Raw genomic sequence first — 25,719 nt, 5'->3', positions numbered from 1 at the left:
TACAACTGTACCTGCCAATATTTTTACAGGATCTTACCCCGGTGCACGAAGATGGAGAAATAGTCGAAGACAAGCTAATAGCACTGCGAGAGAACTTGATTGCATTAGGAAAGAGTGAAGCCGACATTGCTCCCGCGAAAGCCCAGCTCCCGGATATCGATAGATACGTTTCAGATGAACATAGCATCGTAAGAATCTTAGAGCTATGGCAGGCGATGTTCAGGGACACATTCCTCCACTATCACAGATTATCCACCGCTCTAGTCAGGTCGGGAGATGCGGCGACAGCACTGAAGTTATGGCACGAGTACCTACTGGATCTTCAATCATTCCTATCGGGCTCAGTTCCCGCTGACTACGAAAACCTAACAGAACACCGTAGGCTATGTCGGGTACACAGAAATCTTTTGGCATCACAAAGGTCTGTACTCATCAACGAGAACAGAGAAATGACAAATAGAGATTTGGCTGACAAGTTTGATACGCTTACGAATCTTCACAACGAAACACTCGCCAGGATTGTGGAGAGGCATGAAGAGGTTTGCACTCGAATATCCGCATGGGATGATTATAGAGAAATATTCACTGAACTACTTAGGTGGCTCAAGGAAACGGAGAGGGAGAAAGAAAAGCTGCAACTTCGATACGTTCATATGAAGAGGATACACAAGACACTAGAACAAATACAGAATCTCTCGGATAAAATTCCGGAAGGGCGAGCACAAACTGAAAAACTACACGGTAATCTCAAAAAGGTATTGGAATTTACGGAAGACGCATACGGTGCTTCAGTGAGAATGGAGTATGCTGGCATTGTGAAGAGAGTCGATAACCTTCAGGCAAGTCTGGACACGTGGCGTGACTTCCTTACTCGAATATTTGGCCTCATAGATGAGTATGAAACCTTAACCGAAGATCTCCATACACTTTACTCTAAGACACATAACGAAATTATGCCATACACCGACGAGTCTCGCCTTTCGAGGCCACAGCTGAAGAAGGCGATCGATAAATATACAGAACTCCGAGTGAAAATTGACAAGACTGAAACTCAAATAGAGGCTCTAAGTGTCATCCAAGAGCAACTAAAGGAGTGTCTTAGTCCGCAAGATATTAGGATAGTAAGTCAAAAAGTGTGGCAATTGCGGCAACAAAGGGCTGACTTAGAACATCAACTCTCTACGATTATCCATAGGCTACAAGAGCGATTAGAGATATACACAATATTCGAATCCAGATTAACTAGGTTTACCGAATGGATAACGACTATCGAATCACGGCTTGAAGCATCCGGCTCGACAAGTGATATTGGAGCCCTGGATCCTCAAGATCTGATTCGAAGGATAAATTCGGACGTTCAGGCTGAAACTGCCATGAAAAAGCGTGAATTTGAATGGCTCTCTGAAACCGGTGCCGTTCTTATAGATCTTTCCAAGAAAGATGAGAAGTCTTACAGTAAAAATACATCAAAACATCTGAAGGACGTACAGGACAGGTGGCACAAAGTTCAAGAGACCGGCGAGAGTAGAATTGCCAAGATCAACGAGCTGCTCGAGACGATATCGCAGCTCGAGGAACGGTTAACAGAAATCAGACTGAAATTACATACCATAGAATCTAAGCTATCCGCCGCGATCGTCCTCGAACAGTTGACGACCAAGGCGGTCGACGAGAAGTTCCAGGAGCGCGACGAAATACATAAGAGCATAGAGGACGAGAGCGGCGCCGTCGGCGAAACGCTGAACCTCTGCGAGCTCGTGTTCAACGACCCGGACGTCCGCAAGGGCAACTTCGACCTGAGAAACCTGCACACCGGCGTGGACATCGTCGAGAAGAAGTGGAAGAACATCTGCGAGATGTCCGAGCAGCGGAAGGGCGCGCTCAAGGAGGTACGCAAGTCGGCCGAGCTGGCCGCTTCGCTGCTGCCCAAGGTGGAGAAGAAGCTCGACGCGATCGAGAAGCGCGTCGAGAGGATCGAGGCGCGCAAGCAGCGCGGCGAGGGCGAGGACGAGGGCGTGTCCGCTGCGGCGCTGCGGGAGCTGGACGCGCTGGAGGGCGACGTGCGGCGGCTGGAGGAGGCGTACGGGCGCGCGGCGGCGGCGCGGGGGTTGGAGCTCCGCGGGGCCGCTGCGGCTCTGAGTGCGCGGTTAAGAGCTGCCGTGTCTCGTGCCGGGCGGTTGCGAGCGCGCATCCTGGCCGCGGCGGTGGACGCGCGCGCGCAGCTGCTGGCGGCGCACGGGCGCGCGGTGGTGGCGCTGGCCGAGACCGACGTGCGGCTCACGCGCGCGCTGCACCTCGCGCCCGCGCCCATGGACAAACCGGCCACGCTCAAGGAGTTGGACGTGAGTATATGCCATACACCGACTTAATAGTTTTGCCCCCGGTTCTTCATATAAACTTTTAACACTTAAACATTGAATAAATAAAAAACTACGATTTTGGATAATTTTAAATTTATACAATTTTCTACACGACCAGACCTCAGAAAATTTATCGTACGCTTTAAAACTTGATGCATTAAAATATATTTGTTATATAAACCCTTAAAAAAATTAAAATCTTTTACTATTCCAATATTAATAACAACTCTCTATTAGTGTCATCAAATCAACATTACTATACAAATTAAAAAATCTCAATTTAATATTTAATATTTTTGTCTACGCCCAGGGTGTAGAAGACGAGCTCCACGAGTGTGAAGCGCTGGTCAAAGAAGCGGACCGTCTGGCCGCGGTGGTAGGTGACGAGGCGGGCGTGGCGGACATGGTGGCGGAGTACCGCGCGCTGTTCGCGGATGTGGCTGCACGGTTAGACATCGCTCGCGCTGACGTCATCGGTGACGTTGATAGCGCTGTGCAGGTAAGATCGAGAAAGGTGATGAAGAAGACGGGAGAAAACAAAAAATCTTTTTTTTAACGAATAGACATGCATTTAAACCTTTTTTATAAGCAAGTCATGTTAAAAGTCACTGTTTCTGTTTATAAATAAAGATGCAAAAAATAAATCTATTTTTTTCAATATTTATTGTCAATTTATACTCTACTTAATAATCTTATACAACAAAGGGAACAAATATTATTTTTAAAATTAAAAAAGACAAACCCACTGAGTTTCTTACCGGATCTTCTCAGTAGAGGTCGCGTTCCGATCCGGTAGTAGTTTAAGAAAATATTGTAACTGACAATTTGTAAGTGCCGCCGTTGGCCTATACAAAAAATAAATATATTTCATTTCATTTCATTTCATTTCACTGTCTCGCAATTTCTAGTTTTTTTCAGACTAATTTACTATAATAGCAATTATTTTTGACTGGCCTCATTTTTTCCTAAGTTTCAACACAAATATGTGTAAATGCCTTCAATCTTCTACACTTTTGCACTTTTTAGGTTGATACCCTGAAATGGGAAACTGACGCGGCGTTACAAGTGGACACACTAACTTCCAAGGAGACATACCGAGCTGAACTGGAAACAGCTGTTAAGGAAGCGTCAGACGCTTTGGAAGTCCTAAGAACGGCCTTATTGACAGAGATCAAGGAGACTTCCAGTGGAGAAGAACTCGCCACGGCTGCGAAGGAGATCGCCAAGGCTGGCGCCAAGCCTGGACAAACATTGGAGTTGGCCAAACATCTGTCTGAGCTACTCCTGACTGAATGTGACGCGACCGAAGAGGAGGCGATGATGAAGGAAGTGGAATCGCTCTCCTTGAGATACGAAGATCTCTTAACACAGGCCAAGAAACGGGAACTGCAGATTAACAACTTGAGGTAAGTTTTTTTTCTATTGCAAAAAGATTATTTTGCTATCGTGTGTATGTTGTCTAGTTTCACGACTTTCTCACGTCAGCCAATGTTATGACACTTGAAATTCCAAATGTTTTTACACTACGGGACGATGAATTTGGAGAGATTTGGCCGAATATCTCTTAACTATTTCTTTATGTAGCGGCACTAGCACTTTGCATCTGGTGATGGGGCTTTATATGAGAGTGTTACACAAACTTTGACGACCACTGTCCCAACAGCACCTTGGAACACGATTGTTACTAAATATTAACTTTTTTATTATTTCACTTTTTTTTCCACGTTGACGCTAAATGTTTTTCAGAAACACCTCTTGTGATATATTTTGTGGACTTTTATAGCGCAATATGAACATAATCACTGTTCGCTGTAGTTTTGTGGGTAGTTACAAACAGTGAGCTAGTTTAGTATTGAGATAAACTTTAGTTACCCTTCTTTAGTTATAATTTAATCGTAGAATACTTTTCCTGTGATTTTAAAAAAGTAAATGCAGTATCCTTTACATATTCATGTTAACAAAAAATCCTTATTGTAAATAAATGAGGCCAAAATTACAATTTGCCGAGTTTAAATTATTCGGCGAATATCCGGCGAAATATTTGTATAAATTCTGTCATTATAAATTGTCGATGTAGAATCAAAGACAGTACAAGAAGAGCGTAGAAGACAGTAAAGAGTGTTTAACAAGCTTAGTTAACCAGGCATGCCGTATTAAACCGATGCGTTTTCCTTCCCTAGGTTACCCCACTCGGCCTCGTACGCTCTCACGTGCGAACAGTGAGTATCGCTTTCTAATATATAATTATTATTGGTAATACAATAAAAATATTAGTTAACGCTGTAGTCGACGTTTGTCCGCAAGGTTTTGTACCATTTGTCACTTAGAACACACAAATTTATTGCTCGTGCAAACAAAAAAGCATGATGTTTGCGCGTGCAATAAACACAGTAGTTTGAGAACCGCATGTGATTTTCACCTTTTGTTTTTGCATCATTTCTTTATTGGTTTTAATTTTTTGAAATATAGGTAGTCATGTTCTGTTTAACTGCCGTCGTCAACATTATATTTATTCTGTGATTAATATTATGTGATGATAATATAATGATGGTGATAATATTGACGTTTTTAATAATATAATTTTAAATAACGTATAATCAGATAAAGCTAATTTGAATGTTATAAAAATATATTCCTCCTAATTAACCATTGCCCTTGAAGAACCACCGATATACCATGAATTTCGGTCAAAATTTACATTTCAGAAATTCAGATTCATATTTTACCGAACACAAAGACAGAAATTCCAAAAAAAATCTTAATACGACATGTCTCAACTTTCAGTAAATTCTAGTAGGGGACTCTTTAATGTAAAGAGAAACATATTAAAATATAAACTAAAAAATACATAAATTATAAAATGACAAATGGTACAAATTCCAACATGTTCTTATAATACAATGCTTGGATATTTGTAGCAGGTACCGGCATGCATGAAGTGTAGTGTAGTGGAATGTATTAAAACACTAAAATTCCTTTTTTTTTTACAATTTTTGCACCTCAATGTTATACACTATTAGTGATAGTTACCTACTATGAATATCGGCATTTATTTATTATGATTTGTAAGTATAATATTTGTGTATTTCATGGGAATGCTATTTATAAATTACTACATTACTGTATCGTATAAATACTATTTTAGTTTGTAATGTTTGGTTTAAAATGTTTCCCATCAAATACACAATAAATAAACTATTCTGGTAGTAATATTCTATATTGACCTAGATTCAAACTAAATTTCTTTAAAATAATATTACTACAATATAAAATCAGAATCTTTCTGTAGTATCTATTATTATTATTTATTTTACATAATACATAATCTTATAACTAAAAAGTATTTAATTATATAATAAAATTTTAAACCGAACTTGACTATAGACTCCTGGAAACTTTATAGAATAATTAATTAATACTCATTATAGAACACCTACCTAGTTCAATCACAGATGCATTTCAATAAAGTCCTTATAAATGTTATTAGATTAGATGAATATTGAATAATTTCCCACTTATTGGATATTAGGGAGTGAGTTAATAAAGAGAGACCTGCAATAACTATAGTAATTATTATTATACTTTAAGATGTAATTAAGTAAAAAAATGGGGGGTACAACATAAATGACTGTTAAAGAGACAGTAGTTAAAATAACTTTGAGTACCTCTGTTATTGAGCAGGTATGCTATAAGTAATTTTTCGGGGATTGCGGTACACCATAACTGATTATTAAAGAAACTGACATAATGAGTCAGAAAGCCCCTGGTTTAGAAAAACACAACGTTAGCTAACCCCGCACGATGCGCTCCCCCAGCGAGTCGGGGCGCGTGACGTGTCCGCTGTGCTCGGAGCGCAACTGGAAGCAGCTGGACAACGACCTGTGGCGGCTGGAGCAGTGGCTGCAGCTCGCCGAGGCCACGGACGAGGCGCGCACCGACCCCCCGGAGCAGTACGACGCGCTCGAAGATGCTATACAGGTAAAGTGATTTTTATTTTATATTTTTTTATTTTATATTGATATACTTTTTAGGCATTAAAAGCAAAACCCTAATGGGTTTACTGTAATGTTAAATGCAAGTTTGAACGGAATATTGTGTGTATAGGTTCAATTTTAAATAAGACGTGAATGGACAAATCAGTAGTAAAAAAAAACAAATTATGTTTTGAAAAAAGAAATGGATACCCCTGTATTAATACGATCACATTTTTTAATGTTAAATTGATAAATAATTTGAATATGTCGCTTCTATATTAGGTATGGGCTTAACAATGGAAGTTAATATAAAAAAATATGATATAAATATATTCTCCGCAGGTGGGATACAGTTGTAAAATACGAAAAAGATGCAAGTTTATTTTTAAGATTAATAACTTTTTATTTCTATACATATTTATTTTAGCTTCTAATTAATATTATATTTTTTTATATTATACATTTAAGATTAATAACTTTTTATTTCTATACATATTTATTTTAGCTTCTAATTAATATTATATTTTTTTATATTATACAATCTGACTTATTATACAAAATTTACTTTAAAGAGATCTTTGTTATAAACGTGTGGGCACGGTAATATTATAACGGCGATGGAAGCCAAAAGTTTTCTACGATTTAATTATTGCATATTTTAAATCTATATTAACCCTCAGGACCATCGCGAGTTCCTGTTGGACCTGGACTCACATAAGGCACTAGTGGTGTCGCTGAACGTGGTGGGCAGCCACGTGGCGCGGCACGCCCGCTCGGCCGCGGCGGGCGAGCGCGCGCGGGAGCGCCTCGCGGCGGCCAACCGCCGCTGGGACGCCGCGTGCGCCCGCGCCGCCGACTGGCAGGGGCGGTTGCAACGCGCGCTCGTGCACAATAGAGAGTTCCATGATATTGGTGAGTGATGTTTGGAATTGATTTTATTGATTGTGTCACTATTTAGCAAGGACGGTTGAATGAAAATTTGAAAAGTAGCGTTATAAAAAATGATTCCGGAAAAAATTTAGTAGCATATTTTTTACTTTGTGTCTGAGTTGAATTAATATTCTTATTATTTATAAGCAGTCATAGCAAATGGGTACAATTGTTTGTATCTTTTCAATATTCTTTTTAAATGAACACTGGGCTAAAACACTGAACTAATAGTTCTACTATTCATCCCCTTCGACAGTGTTGTTCCTCTTTTTTATGTTTACATTTTACTCATCGGTTTTCTTGTTGCGCAGTGATCGAGCTGGTGTCGCAGCTGGGCGCAGCGGAACGCGCAGTGCGCACACGTGAGCCATTGAGCCTGCGGCGCGCTGCAGATGAGCTGCGCCGCGACTTCCGCAAATTCTCTGAGCTACGCGACGAGCTCAGCCGCGCAGAGCCCCGTGTGTTGGCGCTGCGAGACGCCGCGCAGCTGCTGCAAGGCGCCGACTCGCAGGACGTCTGCCGAAGGTGGGTAGCGGTCACTCTAGCGAGCTTTCTGAGCTGAGCTGAGCTCTCCGAGCTAATCGAAGAGCTCAGCCGTGCCACATTTGTTAAGTACTCGTATGATCCCTCAGGTGCAGCACTCGATCCGCCAAAACTTACTTAAGAGGGCTAAGCGTAACTCTGACCGGTACTTGCATCCAGGTTACATTAGTTTTTTCATGATTTATCTACGCGGAGCCAGGACATTACGTCAGAAACGAGATGCTGGGGTTTGACCTTAAAATCCATCAGTTCAGTAAAGGTGTTTTTTATAGAAAACATTATACTATTATACGATTTTTTGTCAAACAGTTAAATGACAATAAGTACTAAAATAACAATAAGATGGTAATGCAAGTGTCGATCGCTAGTGACTAACGCGCGCTCGTGTGTTGTGCGCAGGCTGGGCGAGCTGCGGCTGCGGCTGCAGTCGCTGCGCAAGCTGGCGGGCGTGTACGCGCTGAAGCTGGGCGCCGCGCTCGCCGCGCACCCCGCCGCCGCCGGGGGCGCGCTCGCCGCCGCCGCCGCCGCCGCAGCGCCACAGGTATGCACACACACACACACACACACACACACACACACACACACACACAAGGCACATATACACACACGAACATATCGACGGCAGCAAATAACAAACGGCTATCTACAAAGTCACTACTTGTAGATAATCGTTTGTTCTTTGCTGCCGTCGATATAAACAGACGTGATAAGCTTACAGACACAAAAATAAGAGATACGACCTAATACGACTATACGAGATAAATGCATCAAATACACAATGCTATAAGATCGAACAAATTAGCACACACATATACAAATGGATATACGCATACCAATATATTAACATAGAGTAACATATTCACTAAATCAAAATAAAATATGAGCTGAATATTATATCTGCTGCACATACCCATTGGATAAAATTTATAACACCATATTTTGTGATACACAAATAACTGCAAATACATACAAAATTACAATATCACGAATAAAAAATACACAACCAAATATACCACATTCTTGTATTCTTTATTTTTTATAAAAATGATAAAACAAAATTTTCAACATTTGATTTTATTTTCTTTATTATTTAAATTTACAAATTGGTATTTAAAACAAGTTGTTAATTTCCCTAAGTTGCCCCGCTTTACACCGCTTTGAAACACTAAGCACTAAATAATAGCAGAAAATACATTGAGACGGCAAGCTTGATGCTCGATTCACATCTACAGGCAGGTAACGTGTCAGTCACGTGACGCGTCGAACATGTAATGTGTCCAAATGTCACGTATCGGGATATAATGTGTCCTGACGTGTTGGGATCGAACGTGTCCGATGAAAAACGTATCCAGCACGTAGCGTATCAGATCTCTGTCGTGACAGACACGCGTCGGCACAGACGCTACATTCTTGCCAAGAAAATTTGTCGTTTGATGTTATTACATCTATAGATAATGTATATAACAATATTTCATGTCTGTACTATTACGTATCTGACACGGTCAGTATCTGTAGATGTGAATCGAGCTCGATTTGAACCCAGTATACCAACACAACAGTATTTACAACAAATTAGATTAAGTATACATAGTGACAATCTAAGACGTAGGTTTGAAAAGTATATAGGTATATAGAGTTTTGATAGTTTGATCCCCCCTTGTGATAATTCGAACGTTATGCAAACACTATTTTTCGCTTCTGTTCGGACTGTGACTAATTTCCTTTTTTTTTATAAATTGATTTTTTGATTTTTGTTTTACATTGAATCTGAAATTGATAATACATGAAACTGATAATTCTTTGTGAACATAGTATTACTTTTAATGAATTATTTCATTTTCTTTTTTTTTAAGCAAAAAATCTTTCAATTTTTATTTCTTTTCATAAATTGATTTCCCTTTTTTAACAGATATTTTAACATTATATTGTTAATAAGAGTTTATATTCACGATGTTGGACATACAAGTCAGTTTATAAAATTAAATAAATGAATTTTGTAATATTAAAAATCATGACTATACTTCTAATAATATAAAAATATGAAAGCATATTAAAAAAATATATAAATAAAAGTCACATCATAAGATTTTTGTACAGAGATGCAATAAATATATTTCATTGCATCCAATTAAAACTTTCTTCACGATACGCCAAAAAAAGTATTGTTTGCAAAGCGTTCTGTGCCCCCCGTGAGTCCGTACATCACGTAGTGGCTTCGCACCGTACATGATTGTTGTTTGGGCAGCTGGACGAGGCCGAGCTGACGCTGGGCGCCGCGCTGCCGCCGCTGGGAACCGCCGAGTGAGTAACACCTTAGATTTCATTTTATCTTTTAAATAATATAGGAGTAGCAGCCGTGCATGCAGTCCACCTGATGGTAAGTGGCTACGGCCGCCCATGGACATCTGTCATGAACCCCAGATAGGATTAGATATTCCTACTTGAGGCCGGCCACAGACGCGCCGCTACCCGTGAGGACTAAGCTGGAACGCCTCGGAAAAATGCGTCTCCCTTACCACACCCTTCGAAACGGAACACAGCAGCGCCTAACGTTGCTGTTATGAGGCAGAAATAGCTGTGGCGGTGGCGCCGCAGGAGTCAAACCACAAAGGGTTTCACCACCTTCAAATTAATGGGATTGGGGGACGGTTCTATGTTGGGCGTTTCGCTTTATGACCGCGAAGTGTGTAGCGTGCATGTTTGTGCTTTTGTGTACTAGTGTATGGGTTGATTCTAAAATTGAGGGGTCCTAGAGCGATTTCATTCTTAGATTATTGGAGAAAGGTATGGGTTAGTGGCTAACCTTTATGGGATGTTTCCCTGTGTGAGTTCCCTGGGAGGACCCTTTGCATTTTTTTACGTACGCAATTGCACGAGCGGTCATAGAGTTTAATGCGATCTGTAAAATATGTAAATTAAAACATAAATGATATGCCTCCTATGATACTCAAAAATAACTACAGAAGTTTAACAACAACTTTAAATACATTTTAAAGGCATGTAAAATAAACTGAAATATTATGGCCAACGCTACTTAATTTTAAATTTTATATCCATTATTTACTTTTGTTGTGATTCAAAAATAAAGAGGCAAATCATTTTAGTTATTAAAAAAGAAACTTCAAATCACCTATAATGATTCCATTGATTGAAATTATCAAAACTGACTTATTATAGTTTACATTATTTATATAGATTTAATATTATTGACATTATAAGTTTCAAGGAATCATGTTAAGTGATTTAATATGTATGCAAAGCTATCCTGTATTGTTTTTTGCCAATAACTTACTGACAGTGATCCTACTAAAAAGTTCAGTAAATTCGTATACTAACACTATTAGATGTATTTCAAACTATAGTTTAGTGTAACACTTTGAAATTCACATAGTTTTCTCAATTAGAAATGTGGAATAGTATTTATTTTATTTTATTTAAATATGATATAGTTATACATTTATTTGTTTCTAAATGTTAACTTAGTTTTTTATATGCTATCGAAGGTAATAAAATTATTGAAATAAAATAAATTATAGTTTTAGAGCATGGAATTATTTGAAACATTCAAATATTTAATGTTGTCATGTTGTGGCATGATCTTTGTATGTGTATTAACAATATCTAATTGGGGTTAATTAAAAGGTTTTTATGTGATGGACGTAGCAGATGGATGTGTCGTGCATTTCACGTGTGTCTGAGATGTTCAATAAGCAATTCATTTCGATATCAATTATAATGTGATCATGAAAATTTATGTTGAGAATTTGTTTGAGAATTTATAGGTAAAAATAAGTCATTTTGTGACGTAGATTTTTCGATCACTAATAGGAACTATAAGAATAGGTTCCTATTAGTGATCGAAGCGTAGATCAGATATTCTTCCTGGAGTTTCTAAAGCAAGGCTCTATAATAAGTAAGTTAAAGATAAAAAAGTTTTTGTACATATATCACATTGTTGGTAAATAGATACCTTATTACTGAATCTAAAATTATACATTTGTATCTGGATCTACAATTATACATATACTGCATCGGTCATGCGACATGCCCGTTCGCTACGTCCATCGCACATAATCGCTCCGAGAGCGTCAATCTGACGGTGTCCCTTCGTCCCTTAGCGCGGCGGCCCGTGAGGAGGAGGAGCGCGCGCTGGGCCGCCTGCAGCGCGGCCTGCGCTTCGTGTGCCGCGTCGCGCGCGCCTCGCTGCCCTTCCAGGTAATGTACCACCCACGCACCACCGACACATACACCATTACCTCCACCACCTACCCCTTCCTGATCATCAGCCTTCTATCCCACTGCTGAACATGACACGCGCATACACACACACACACACACAATCATAAACAAACAAACGTTACCAACATAACCCACACACCGCCGACACCTTCCTCATCATCAGTCTTCTGTCCCACTGCTGGACACGGGTCTATACTTAGAATGGTAAAATCACCTGCGCGCACCACACCCCTCACACGCACACACACTCACACCAACAAGACGCCACCAATATTCCCTATCAACACCTTCCTCATCATCTGATCATCTTCGGATTGGTTGTCAGCGGTCTCCTCAAGAACGAGAAGGATTAGGCCATAATCGATTCCACTGACCACCTTCGTGCAATTCCCCATTACACCACCTTCAATACCTACCACCCAGTCACTTCATCTACCACACCACTCTCATACCATCCACAATCCACGATTAAATCATTGAATTTTTATTCAATGATGAACCATCGTCTTTGGTTCTCAATAACCATATTAGTTATCTATCCACCATCAACTTATAGCCTATCGTTATTACTATAACTTGGTTATCTCTTCATTCATCAAAATCCTTTACTCAACATTGTCATCACCATTCCCCAATACCCGACCATAAACTTAAAATAAATTTGATTTTCAGGCCCTACTACTCCTCTTGCTGGGTGCTGCGGCGCTGGGCCCACACGCCAACACGGAGTGCCGCGGCGGATCCGGGTTCGAGCCCGTGCTGCGCTACCCGCACGGCCCCCCGCCCCTCTAACTACCCCCATCCCCTGACTTAACTATACTGTCGAAAGCTCAAAAATAATGTCAACGAACATTGGTAACTTGTACTTTTTTAGTTATTTTTTTGTTGGTTGTTTAAGATGTTGTTGCAAGGCGCGGGTAGGTTGTTGATTGTCGAACTACCCGCATCTTGCAATAGACGTCTGTTTGTTGTGATATTGAAATTGATATTAAATCGGTCTTCCCTCTGGATCGGTTTAGAACGAATTTAGTCAGATTCCACTGCTGTGACACATTCAAATGTATCCTCGAAACGTGTCACAGTCATGGAATTATATGTACGAAGTTACCAGTGTCGGTATAAAAAAATGTATAAAAATCGCTTTTGACGGCAGTAGCGACTCGCCACGCCTCCCCGAGCGCTCCGATGACATTCCAATATTAATACAAGGTGCTATGCCCCCGCCGGTGCCATGTATATATGTAATACGAGGTTTTGTATATTTGTTACGATGATAATAAAGTAATGTGAGACGAGCGGCGCCGGCGGGCGACACGAGCGACGCGCCAACCGAACGACATATTTAATGAAAGTATATTTATTATTTATATTATATTATTATTATTATATAATCTGTATTTAAGATGGCGCCGCACAAACGGTAACGACGGCTTTGTATCGCATCCACGCAATGTTACTTAACTATTAGAACGTAAGGACTGTTTACAATAAAGTCAAAAATAAAGCCTTGCATTGATTATACATTCGTTTTATTTACATTTATTTTAACATTATTAATAGGATATTTACATGTACATGCCTTTACAGCTTATTTACACATCTTCAGTTATGCAGTATGCTCCATAGTTATGCAGTATCTGAAACAAGAAATGTTAGCTAAAAATAATTAAGTATACTAATAATATTAGCGGGAAAATTTATTAAGCAAGGCAAATTATTGATGATTTTATCGAATTACTTTGGTATTAAAGCTCACACTCACAGTCGCATACTAGGTCGTCGTGAGTGTCATGGACACACACAAAGACAAATACACAAACACCTAGACCCAGAACAGACATTTAAATTCATCATTCAGATATCTGTCTGGCCGGGGTTCGAACCCGGTATGATGGCCGCTCCGCCACGCGGGTCGTTGGGTCACGGGCTTCTTTTTGAATCGAATCATTGTAAAGTTTTTTTTTATAATAAAGGAGTAGCAGACGAGTATGCAGTCCACCTGATAGTATGTGGCTACTGCCGCCCATGAGCATCTGTAATAAACCCCAGATAGGAGTCGCCGCTATTCCTGAGGACTAAGCTGGAGCGCCTCGGAGAAGTATGTCTCCCTTACCAGCTTAATATTGCTGTTATGAGGCAGAAATAGGTGTGACGGTGGTGCCGGACACGAACCACAAAGGGTTCTACCACCTTCAAAATACTTCATCATCATCATCAGTAACCTATTACTGTCCCACTGCAGGGCACGGGTCTCCTCTCATAATAAGAAGGATTAGGCCATAGTCCACCGCGCTGGCCAAGTGCGTATTGGTAGACATAGCTTTCACACAGCTTTGAGATTTTTTTTTATAAATATCTCAGGTACGCAGGTTTCCTCACAATGTTTTCCTTCACCGTTTAGCAACTGATAATTAATTACTAATACGCACATAACTGAAAAAATCAGAGGTGCGTGTCTGGGATTTGAATCTCGGACCCCTCGGACGGGAGGCGGAGTTTCTTAACCACTAGGCTATCTGCGTCACTCCCTTCAATACTCACCACGAGAGATACGGGCAGCTGAGCCGCGCCCGCGCGCCGCGCCGCCGCGACACCGCGCGCGCCGTCACGCACACGCTCGACTCCGCCCGCTATTGCCGAAATATAAAATATTTTTAGATCATTACTATAAATAACTAGCCGACCCGGCAAACATTGTGTTGCCATATAAATAAAAAATGTTAAGGGTGAACAACCCTTATCACTGAGGGGTATGAAAAATAGATAGTAGCCGATTCTCAGACTACTGAATATGCATATAAAATTTGGTGAAAATCGGTAAAGCCGTTTCGGAGGAGTACGGTTACTAACATTGTGACACAAGAATTTTATATATAAGATTATAAATAGTTATTGCTTTATGATATATAAAAAAAGAAAAAATTAACACAAATCTGCAAAAAAAGTAAAGATCCGGTTGCACTATTTTGAGAGAAATCTAATTTGATTGATATGCTATTTAAGTACATAAAGTAGAGCGATTACATAATTTGAAGTGACAGTGATATGAACTAAATTCGTCAACAATTGAGGAATATAATGAGGTAGAAACACATACATAAGGTTTTCTAACTTAACCCTTAGGATAACAAAGCATTTATTATCGACCTAAGTAAGATTCCAATCCGTATTTAGGTTGATTAAAAACGTCCATGGGCGAAAAGAGACATGGTTATTCAAGAGGTACCCAAATTAGTCCTAAGATCCCACGTAGTACTCTTATATGGGGTTGATTACAGATGTCCATTGGCGGCAGTAGCTACTTACCATCAGAAGAACTGCATACTCATTCACTACCTGTATACTTTATAAAGTTGTCAGCAAGTCCGTTAGCCTTCTTTTTTTTGTTTACGAGGGGGAAACCTTCAAAAGGTACCCGGCGACGTGGGAGCGACGCCGGGTTATGTGGGATTTTTACCACACTAAAATCCCCCCAGTGGCCGTCCTCAGCTCTTGGTGGAGAACTCCGGGATTTCCGATGAAACACAACCGGAGTCCTCCGAACGCGATGCCCCAATCGGGCTCTTCCCTGGGGGAGCAGTTTACACTCCTCCCACACACCTAGTGTTTACAACGGTATGAGGCCACACAAACCGTCGTCCTTCCCGGGGTTACTTGCTGGGCGGTTCGAGCTCCCACTCTTGCCGCCCGCAACCCCAGATGCCCCCTTTTAGTCGGCTCTTACGACAGGCAGGGGATACTGTAGCCCTATTCTAGCCCCGAGACTACAGGGACGAAGTCCGTTAGCGTACCTCGTGGTCCGTGCCGTGTGGTGGCGCGGCGCGGCGCTGCCGCCAGCGCGCGCGGCCCGGGCCGGCCGCGTCGCCGCGCAGCACGGCGTCGCGCGCGCTCGACCGCAGCAGCTGCGTCAGCGCCGTGATTACCAACTGACGGGATACACATATGAAAACATCTTTTATTTTTAAAATAATACAAATCTTGATTACCTTTGCTATACTTATATTATCCTGGTACCTGAGCTTAGTACATCTAAAACCGATAAGAATTATATTTTTTTTTAGATAAAAGATGATTGTTTTTATTTCATCACGACGATTTCGGTCGTGATAAGAAAGTAATCTTTTTAAAAAAAAATATATAATTTCAAAATAACTTAAGTTTCCTATTTTCAATTATCTAATTATCTGAAAAGTTATTTATATTATTGTACTAGCTTACTTTATCATTCGTATCTATTGTTACGCCCGACGTAAATGTACTTTTGTGAGTACTTATGTGTGTTGTACACAATAACTTAATAACGTGCGTTATTATTATATATTTTTTTGTATCTTTATCAGACTTGTATGCATAATATTCTTTAAATATAACATTATTTATGGTATTTAAAGTATATCGGTTCCCGTTTCATTATCGTGGCACTCTTAGATTAGAATGAGATAGGTTCAGGTGCCCATCTCACTATCTCATTCCGAGCGAAGATCCATGACAAGCAGGAACTAGTTGATAATGATGATCATAATAACGATGAATAACAATACCAATTAAAGGTGGTAGAACCCTTTGTGGTTCGACTCCGGCGGCACCACCGCCACACCTATTTCTACCTAATAACAGCAGTGTTAAGCGCTGCTGCGTTCCGGTTTGAAGGGTGTGGTAAGGGAGACAGACTTTTCCGAGGCGTTCCAGCTTAGTCCTCAGGGGTAGCGGCGCATCTGTGGCCGACCTCAGGTAGGGATATCTAATCCTATCTGGGGTTGATTACAGATGTCCATGGGCGGCAGTGGCCACTTACCATCAGGTGGACTGCATGCTCGTCTGCTACTCTTATATTATAAAAAAAAAAAAAAAAAAAAAAAAAAAAAACCAATGTTAAATACCTGCAGCAGTAGAACAAGCGCGTTGATAATGCGCAAGGCGAGCGCGGCGCGTGTGAGCGGCGCGCGCACGGCCTCCGCGCAGCCGCGGGCTTGTAGTGACGCGCGCGCCAGCCGCCACGCCGCCAGGGAGCCCCACTGCACACGGTCGATAAGTAGCGAACGAATATTATTTTTACAATAAAAACAGCAAACGAAGCAGCGCTTCTGATTGTAAGCCATAACCGTTGTAAGATATCTATAATCAGTCCCAGATAGGATAGAATAAGACCTCAGTCCGTCGACGAATGCACATTATTTTTACTTTTTTTTAAATATAAGAATAGCAGACGAGCATGCAATGGTGGGTAAGTGGCTAGCTAATACCGCCCATGGACATCTACAATGAACCTCAAATAAGATTAAATATTCCTGAGGTCCTGAGGACCTAAGGTCGGCCACAGGTACACAGCTACCCCTGAGGATTAAGCTGGAACGCCTCGGAAAAGTGTCTGCCTTTTGTACCAGAAATTGATGTGGCGTTGGCCACAAAAGAGTTATGCCACCTATAACTAAGCCGGTACGCCTTGATGTAGTATAATTATCTCCCTTACCACATCGCTTACCATGTCGTTATAATGTCACAACGAGCAATCAAATCAATACAAACTGTATTATCAAGTTTACAAACTAAAACTCACCTGTTGAAGAGGGTCGTGGTAGCAGGCAGCCAGCACCCAGGGGGTACAGCAGGAGTACGGCGTCACCGGCGGCAGCACTTTACCATCTGCTCCCGCGAGCCTATAACGTTTTACTTATTATATCTAATAGTTAAGCAATCTTAGTTACAGAAACTTAAAACACTATCACGCCATTTAACAACACAAAAGATAAATTTATTTACGAACGCATAAGAAACACACCCATATTCATTTATACATTTAAAAGCACCTATTTTTAAGATTTATGGTAGTGGTGATAATGTTCAACTTACTGCAAAACCACGTCGGAGTCCAAATTGAGAAAGTCAACATTAAGCCAGGGGATCTCGTGCCAGTCGCTCGGCTTCTCTGCGCCGCAGCAGTTTAGTTCTATCTGAAATAAACACAATTTATGCTATTTAAATATCAGAGTTCTTTTTATAATATAGGAGGAGCAGACGAACGTGCATTCCATCTGATGGTAAGTGACTACTGCCGCCCATGGACATCTGTAATCAACCCCAGAAAGGATTAGATTCCTACCTGACGTCGACCACAAAACCGCCGCTACCCCTGAAGGCTAACCTAGGACGCGTCGGAAAAGTATGTCTTCCTTATCATACCTTTCAAACCATAACACAGCAGCGCTTAACACTGTTGTTATTAGGTAGAAATAGACATAAGTGTGGCGGTAGTGCCGCCGGAGTCGAACCATGAAGGGTTCTACCTACCACCTTTAAAATTTCGAGTATTCATTGAATATAAAAATAAATTAGGAACCCACCTGCATCGTATCCAATAGCATTTTCCAACTCGGCTCAGTGAGATACTGAGATATGCCCACGCGCAGCGATGACGATAACTCTTTTACCAAGGCCTGTGAATAATAGGTACATAAAGACTAATTACTTTGAATTATATAGTATGGAAGTAAGTAATTTACAAGGCGTGTCTTTTTCTTAAGTGTAACCAAAGCAGTGGCGTAATAGGTCGAGGGCGGCTGAAAGAAAACATTTTTTATTGCTAATTCTAAGGGAGCTTCTGACAGCGAAAAAGGGGGGTTTCAGACACCCTTAACCTCTCCCTTATATCCCCATACTTTAGTAATTCTCAATCTCAACAAACCTTCAAAGTACTCCTACAAGCCGCCTGCACCAAGAATCCGTTAGCAGCAACAAAGATACCGCTAATCATCCATAGCTTGCTGATGGGCGCCGCCCTTGGCCAGTGCGGGGCCTGGATGAGCCACGTGATGAGTCGCAAGCCGGTCGTGTAGTACAACTTCATGCAGTACGCCTGCAGCAGGATCAGCCCGTACAGGAGAAACACTGTCAACTGTTAAATTTTTTTAAATAAGTATTTAATGAGACCCGTATGTGAGAAAATCTTGATTACGGGAAAGTAAATACAAACAATAATAATTCGTTCCGTTTTTTTTCTCGAGGGGGAAACCTTCAAAAGGTACCCGACGACTTGGGAGCGACGCCGCGTTATGTGGGATTTTTACCGCACTAAAACCCCCCCGGTGGTCGTCCTCAACGCTTGTTGGAGAACTCCGGGATCTCCAACGGAATACAACCGGAGCCCTCCAAGCGCGATGCCCAAACGGGCTCTACCCTGGGGGAGCAGTTTTCGCTCCTCCCACACCATGTAGTGTTTACGACGGTATGCGACCACACATACCGCCGTCCTTCCCGGGGTCGCTTGCTGGATGGTTCGAGCTCCCACTCTTGCCGCCCGCAACCCCGGAAGCCCCCTTTTAGTCGCCTCCTACGACAAGCAGGGGATACCGTGGCCCCAGTGTAGTCCCGGAACTACAGGGACAAATAATTCGTACCTAGCTTTAAAATAAAGGGGTCCTAGCAGGATACAAATTAAACAACACATATTTTTTATGTAAATAACAACAAACAAATAAAGACATCAGTCGATTAAGTTCATACCTTATGTATATGCATAAGAAGCGTCATCACCCGAATTGAGACATTGTAGCAGAATATGACCATGACGAGGGACAGCACAAGCTCAGCGATCAGTAGCGCGCGCAGCACCCCCGCCAGCCGCTGCCGCGCCTCCTTACTGCACGGGAACACGCACCACGCCATAGGACCGCATGGCGGGACATGCTCGCTACCTCTGACAACCAATGGAGGCAATCAGAACGCAATCATTCACAAAGCGAATGGTGGCAATCACTCACATAAGCACGAGCAAAGCTGCCGACACAGCTATTTATTACTATAAGCGTAATCTGGAGATTTTATTCGTATAGAAATTTCAAATAGAATCGTAGATAAATTTATGCTGAGGTAAACATTCGCAACTTCAAAATGCTTTTCTATACTTGTGCAAACCAATCCTGATAATGATGCACTATTAATTTATTGTAAATAATAATATTAATAACAATTAAGGATATGCATCTTACCTTTATGGGCAATAATCACATTTCAATAAATTGACAGTGATTATTTATGATTGACAAGTTATTAATCACAAAATTCACAAATAGCAAAATACGTACTTATGACACACATAAATAAATTAAGACAAAATAATGACTTTTTGCTCGAATGGCGTGATTATATGTTTTTTTTCAATCGTATAAATATTATTTTATTATCACCTAACTTTTGTTAATAACAGGGGCCGCAATGTTACCTGAGATAGTTATAATTGTGGTCGCTATGGAATGTTTAATCGATTATATAACTGGCTGTCGACAAATTTAACAATCTTAAAAACATATATTGACGGTAGAATTCCAAAAACGACATTTTCTTGCTAACTAAAAGTAAAAACACGATATGACGATTTAAGTAATATATTTGTTAAATATTGTGTTTTTAAGTTAGCAGAGTAAACTGCCAGTACTGTTTCAAAATGGAGGAAGTTAAGAAGAGAGTTAAAGCAACCTGGAGCGATGACTTAAGTTACGATTCTGAGGAAGAAAGAGGTATGTAGGTATAGGTTTTATTGTTACGTATTTTCATTGCTAAGTAAGTAGTAGGTATGTTGATTTTAGTAAAACCACGAAAATTGACTAGAAATGAGACCGGCGTAGTGGCATGGTCGACACTCGCATATCTACTGGCTGTTATATACTGGGTTCATTTCTACAGGATGAAATTAGTTTATTTATCGATTGTCTTATAATATGCGCTATATGTCCACGGAATACATTTTAAGTAAAGGGAATTGTATAAAGCATGGCAATTAATACAATATACACTTAGTTAAATGCTTTATGCAATAAGTAATTATTGTGGTGTGTATAAAAATCAACAATTATTTATTAATTGTGTTTTTATCAAATTCTTACAGAGAAAGAGCGCATCGCTCAGTTAGAGCGAGAGCTTGCAGAAACTCCCATCAAGCCAGTTTACCCACCCGATGAGCTGAACAAACTGGTTTCCTACGTCATGGACATGACTACACTCTACGACCTTCGGGATGAAGACTGGAACGACGACGCCAAGAAGTGCATAGTAGAATGGATCACGGAACCCAGAGATTTAATCCTATGCGTCTATTTCAAGGGAGATAAGCTCAAAGCTGGTTCTGATATACCTCTCTCACCGGTTTATGACCTGACGTATTTTATTCGTCAACCAGATTACGTGTTCAAAGCTGATACGTTTCACGACGATGTAGTTTTCGGCACGTTCGTAGATTCCGTCGAAGCGAACATGATCCAAGTTCTAGAGCTCGTGTATGCTCCGTTCTTTTTTGGCATCACTGCGTGGCCTGATAGTAAGTACCTATTGGTCCTCATACTTTATTCCTATGCGTATTCACACAACTAAATTAGTTGAAACCTTAATTTCCATTATGAACAAACTTAAGGCTTATTCCTTAACTAAAATAAATATTGTTCCTAAACAGGTGTAAAAAGTGAGTTCTGCTCACAAATCCACACTTTTCTCGCGAAGCTAACAGACATGTACTACAAAATGTTGGGTCTCACCGTACTCTACATCCCTCGCGAGGGTCAGCAGCTCACCTTCGAGCAAGCCAGCGCCGACCGGGAACTGGTGAAGAGGCTGGAGGGAGTGGTGGTCTACTGGACCCATCAGATAAAATCATGTATTGAGGACCATGCGTCTGTCGCTTCCCAAAAGGAGCTGTTGTGCCCAAGCGATGAATATGACTTTTGGATTTACAGGCGTAAGTGTACCTATTATGTTCATATTCGGTAAAATTTGTGATCTATTTTTACAAATTTAACTTTTACTAAATTTAACTCGCTAATACATGATCCATCAATGCTTTAAAAAATCTAAAAAAAAAATAATTTTTACATTTCAACGTAATATATTATGAAGAACTTATGTAACTACGTAATTATGTAACTGAATGCACGCATTAATGTATTTTTCAGATGAAAACCTAACAGCTCTGCAGTACCAACTCAAGAATCCTGCAGTCAGACACATCAAAAAGGTTCTAGTGACCACTCACTCCACATTTATCCATCAGTTTCAAACCTTGTGCGAGGAGATCATCCAGAAAATTGACGAAGCAAAATCTAACATAGAATTTTTACAAGTGATTAAGCAACCGTGTGCGGTGCTGGAATGTGTTGTCGACCCTGATGAAATTGCTAATCATATTCCGCAAATCATCAACCTATTCAGATTCATTTGGAGGGAATCTCCATTCTATAACTCGGAGACTAGAATCACGAATTTGTTCAAAGCTTTGAGCAATCAAATCATAATCCTCTGCAGAAGTTACATCAAGTTAGAAGAATTGTTTTATGGAGAAACTAAGAAGGCGATGGGAGAGTTCAGCAAGTGCATCGACTGTTGCAAGAAGTACAGAGAGATTTACGACGTGATGGCTGAAGCTCACAGCGACGTGAAACCCGGCACCTGGGACCTGGATACCGGCTCTATTTTTAATTACATCGACTCTTTCGTCCAGAGATGCTTCGATATGCTCGATGTTTGCAATTGCATGGTTATATTCGGAAGGTTTGTTACAATTTCTCAAATTACACAATAAAACATATTCGTGATCAATTACATTTCAGTACAAGGCTACGATAAGTATCAGCCAAATTATCATCTTTTTGAAATTCAGATTCTATTATTTACTAGGTATTCCTATCGATTTTCTTTTCTTCTGCACATTTTTTGGTAGGTAGCATAGTAACAAAGACAATATAAATATGTTGACACTTGAAGCCTTCTGTATCCTTGTGCTTGAACTCAATAACTAATATTCAGATTGCTAATGCCTATATCTGTTTCCAAATCCATCTAGAAACAATAAACAAATATTCTGATTGCCGATATGTCTGTTCCTTGATCCAGGATCGACGAGCTAGAAGCGATAAACAAGCCGATGTTTGGCGGCGCCCGCGGCGACCAGTTCGAGGCGAAGTGCGACCAGATCGAGCACATGTTCCGCGACGCGCTGGACAACGTGAAGGCGGTCTCGCACACCATCCTCGATGTACAGGCGCCATCGTGGTACGACGACATCCTGCAGTTCCGGACCGTTGTTAAGGATATCGAGGTCTGTTGCGTTCGTTTTCATATATCCTAAATGTTTGGCGATAAAAGGTTTGCGAGTTATATTAAACCAATCAATAGGAATATCGATGCTATTACGAGGAAATAACAGAACTTGGGCTATCTGTTGCCTACTCAGCTAAGAATCAATCTCTGTATGTTATAATAAATTAATCTTCAATCGATCCTAAATATGTACTACAGCCAATATTTTATTTACGTGGGTAACTATGTATGTAACAAGAAGTTATCCCAATATGTTTGATTGCAGATTATCATCGAAAACTTAGTGGAGACAGTATTTGAAGGCGTGAACCATGTGGAAGAGGCGGTAGTGGCTCTTTACTCTCTACATAACTACTCCAAGAGGAAGAGTTTGAGACGAATCTTCAAAAGGAAAACTGCTGAAGTAAGTTCAAATTGTCTACCACTACTCGTATTTAATTGTATAATTTAAATTTTAATATTGTATGATCCGTCGTCATTAAAACAAATGGTACTTAAATATGAGACCAATCAAATACTTACCTGAAATAAAACGCTCCTTTCACGCGTCACAGTTAAAAACTAAACACGATTTAAAATAGGTGTGGGCGATGTTCAGTGACGAAGTGCAAGAGTCGAAGAAAGACATGGTATCGACAAGAAGTCAGCATCCCGCGGATCTGCCTTGTTTCGCCGGCAGGGCCGCTGTGCTGAGAATGAGGAAGAATAGACTAGTCTACTTGAAGAAGGTATTAGAATGAATCAATTGGTATGCGTGTTATGCAGTAAAATTAATATAGGAGACAAATAACTTCAGGTAGACAAGACGGATGCAGATAAATTACCTATTTTTATTTTAGCCACTTTGAGCAACGTCACGTACTGGTGGACCTTTAAAATCCTTTAGCACACAGAATCCCTACATTTATCGCTTCGCGTAGGTATCTAAAAGTTACTATGAGCATATTTATAAAATAGTGAAGTCATAAATGTGAGAACATCTTTTAAATATTGAAATGAAAGTAAATTTGCCATACATACCTGTCTAACCAGAAAACAATTTCGTTACGTTAGAGTCCTCATTGCTATGACCAGCATCTCATTGTTTGTGTGTTAGGTGATGACTGACGCATCAGTGTGGTTGATGCCGTGCAGCAATTCTGAAGACGTCATCATGCATGTCAACCGGCTCACGGGCGCCATTGATGTTGCTATTAGAGAACTGTTTATTTCTTGGACGGTAAGATTATGAATTACATACAGTAAATAATAATATGGTGGTAATCGGTGATATTCCCTATCACCGCGAATAGTTTAAGATATAAAATCAACCTGTTAACGAGTGGCACAATGGTCACAAAAATATCAGATAAGAAAGTATCAATTTCCATATTACCTACGTATTTTCTTTTCGCTCGCCATTTTTTTCCGAAAGCCACTTTCGGTTGAATCAAGTATTCTTAGAACGACAATCCTGAATCCGCTACTGTAGAGAATCAGTATGATATTACAAACACAAATGTTATGGAAATTGTTTACAGCGTAAACAAACATGTATTGTAATTAACACGTAAAAAGTTAAGCTTAACTATTTACAGCACAATTTAGACGAGAAATGTGGCGCTGGTCTCAATAAAACTCTGATGAGGAAGAGCGCTGAGAACCCTGGGCTCTTGGAGTGCAATATTGATGTGTAAGTCGAAAATTTATAAAACATTATTATTATAATATTTTACATGTTTCGAAAATTACTTTAAATAAATAAATAAGTGAAACAGTACAGAACGGATATATTTAAATATACAGACATAACTTTATAAGATACCTTGAAATGTACTTACGTATTTTGGTTAATACAAATGAAATTCGCACGTTTTAAGAAAAATATCTTAATTAATAGTATTTTTCTTTTATCAGAAACATATTGGAGCTCTGCAAAGAAGCCAGCCATTGGGAAAATCTTGGTCTAGACATGCCACTTCACGCCTATCAGGTTAACATATTTTTATCTCATTCTAAATAATTCACATTGTTTTACTGTATGAGTAGGTAATCAAACTTATCGCGCCATCTACCGGAAAGGGCAGAAAAACTTCTTCCCTGTTATCTTATATAAAGTATTGTGTTGCTATTATTATAACCAGGTATACATGAAAAGTAAGACTGTATTCTATGTGTACGAGAGCGTTTTGGCCGTGGTGAAGGGTTACAACAAGATCCTCGACTCGCTCTCTGAAGACGAGAGGCTGCTTTTCAAGCCGTTGACGACGGTAAGTGGTTTATATTATGATACAACTGTATTGGTCAAGGCATTTTTCAATAAAAGTCCCGTCAAAATCGGTTCATCCATTTCAGAGATTAGCCAGACCGAACAGACAAACACACAGACAAAAATTGTAAAAAATGTTATTTTGGTTTATGTACCGTATATACATTATGCTTGTAATAAAAAGCGGTTATTCCAATATTAAAAACAGACACTCCAATTTTATTTATGTATATGTATAGATTAAATTGGGCATTTATGAAAAAAAATCATTTTACTTTAATATAATTAAATTAAATAACACATACATAACAATAATTAAAACATTATCATAATACAATTATTG

At 40.1% G+C, this 25,719-nt stretch overlaps 3 protein-coding genes across 3 annotated transcripts in view; 2 read left to right on the top strand and 1 right to left on the bottom strand.

The window, feature by feature from the left end:
* The window catches only part of Msp300 (Muscle-specific protein 300 kDa), a 170,090-nt gene extending 157,232 nt beyond the window's left edge, over nucleotides 1-12,858 (top strand). The window contains exons 43-53 of the mRNA XM_073082697.1: nucleotides 30-2,342; nucleotides 2,671-2,859; nucleotides 3,387-3,766; nucleotides 4,541-4,579; nucleotides 6,176-6,338; nucleotides 7,015-7,246; nucleotides 7,576-7,789; nucleotides 8,207-8,348; nucleotides 10,053-10,108; nucleotides 11,926-12,022; nucleotides 12,719-12,858. Coding sequence (XP_072938798.1) covers nucleotides 30-2,342; nucleotides 2,671-2,859; nucleotides 3,387-3,766; nucleotides 4,541-4,579; nucleotides 6,176-6,338; nucleotides 7,015-7,246; nucleotides 7,576-7,789; nucleotides 8,207-8,348; nucleotides 10,053-10,108; nucleotides 11,926-12,022; nucleotides 12,719-12,838 — 3,945 coding nt within the window. The 3' untranslated portion in view covers nucleotides 12,839-12,858. The remainder of the gene's footprint in view (nucleotides 1-29; nucleotides 2,343-2,670; nucleotides 2,860-3,386; nucleotides 3,767-4,540; nucleotides 4,580-6,175; nucleotides 6,339-7,014; nucleotides 7,247-7,575; nucleotides 7,790-8,206; nucleotides 8,349-10,052; nucleotides 10,109-11,925; nucleotides 12,023-12,718) is intronic.
* Nucleotides 12,859-14,566: 1,708 nt separating this feature from the next.
* Nucleotides 14,567-20,083, bottom strand: LOC140749710 (uncharacterized). Its single transcript, XM_073082846.1, has 9 exons — nucleotides 20,032-20,083; nucleotides 19,547-19,739; nucleotides 18,729-18,938; nucleotides 18,388-18,480; nucleotides 17,897-17,997; nucleotides 17,604-17,703; nucleotides 16,927-17,061; nucleotides 15,838-15,972; nucleotides 14,567-14,676 (listed from the first exon to the last, which is right to left on the bottom strand). The coding sequence occupies exons 2-9, from the start codon at nucleotides 19,706-19,708 to the stop codon at nucleotides 14,584-14,586; spliced, it is 1,029 nt and encodes a 342-aa protein (XP_072938947.1). The 5' UTR covers nucleotides 19,709-19,739; nucleotides 20,032-20,083; the 3' UTR covers nucleotides 14,567-14,583.
* The window catches only part of LOC140749712 (dynein axonemal heavy chain 2), a 70,996-nt gene continuing 64,318 nt past the window's right edge, over nucleotides 19,042-25,719 (top strand). Inside the window, exons 1-11 of the mRNA XM_073082848.1 lie at nucleotides 19,042-20,559; nucleotides 20,928-21,356; nucleotides 21,489-21,770; nucleotides 21,985-22,579; nucleotides 22,922-23,126; nucleotides 23,394-23,531; nucleotides 23,710-23,856; nucleotides 24,225-24,347; nucleotides 24,706-24,800; nucleotides 25,025-25,100; nucleotides 25,252-25,377. Of these exons, the coding sequence (XP_072938949.1) occupies nucleotides 20,487-20,559; nucleotides 20,928-21,356; nucleotides 21,489-21,770; nucleotides 21,985-22,579; nucleotides 22,922-23,126; nucleotides 23,394-23,531; nucleotides 23,710-23,856; nucleotides 24,225-24,347; nucleotides 24,706-24,800; nucleotides 25,025-25,100; nucleotides 25,252-25,377 (2,289 nt within the window). The 5' untranslated portion in view covers nucleotides 19,042-20,486. The remainder of the gene's footprint in view (nucleotides 20,560-20,927; nucleotides 21,357-21,488; nucleotides 21,771-21,984; nucleotides 22,580-22,921; nucleotides 23,127-23,393; nucleotides 23,532-23,709; nucleotides 23,857-24,224; nucleotides 24,348-24,705; nucleotides 24,801-25,024; nucleotides 25,101-25,251; nucleotides 25,378-25,719) is intronic.

Source organism: Epargyreus clarus, unplaced genomic scaffold (genome assembly GCF_041222505.1).
Source record: "Epargyreus clarus isolate Ecla_fem2 unplaced genomic scaffold, WU_Ecla_fem_2.2 ptg000018l, whole genome shotgun sequence".
In the NCBI taxonomy this organism is placed as follows: Eukaryota; Metazoa; Arthropoda; class Insecta; order Lepidoptera; family Hesperiidae; genus Epargyreus; species Epargyreus clarus.
The sequence above is the reverse complement of the archived record's forward strand: the minus strand, read 5'-3'. Positions and strand labels throughout refer to the sequence as shown.

What these genes read in the sequence shown, in the direction of transcription:
- LOC140749710 (XM_073082846.1), bottom strand. Translation starts at nt 19,708, where the DNA reads ATGGCGTGGTGCGTGTTCCCGTGCAGTAAGGAGGCGCGGCAGCGGCTG. An exon ending in TGCTATTGGATACGATGCAG is followed by an intron (nt 17,998 to 18,387) that starts GTGGGTTCCTAA and finishes TGTTTATTTCAG; the next exon opens with ATAGAACTAAACTGCTGCGG. An exon ending in CACACGGCACGGACCACGAG is followed by an intron (nt 14,677 to 15,837) that starts GTACGCTAACGG and finishes TTTCGGCAATAG; the next exon opens with CGGGCGGAGTCGAGCGTGTG.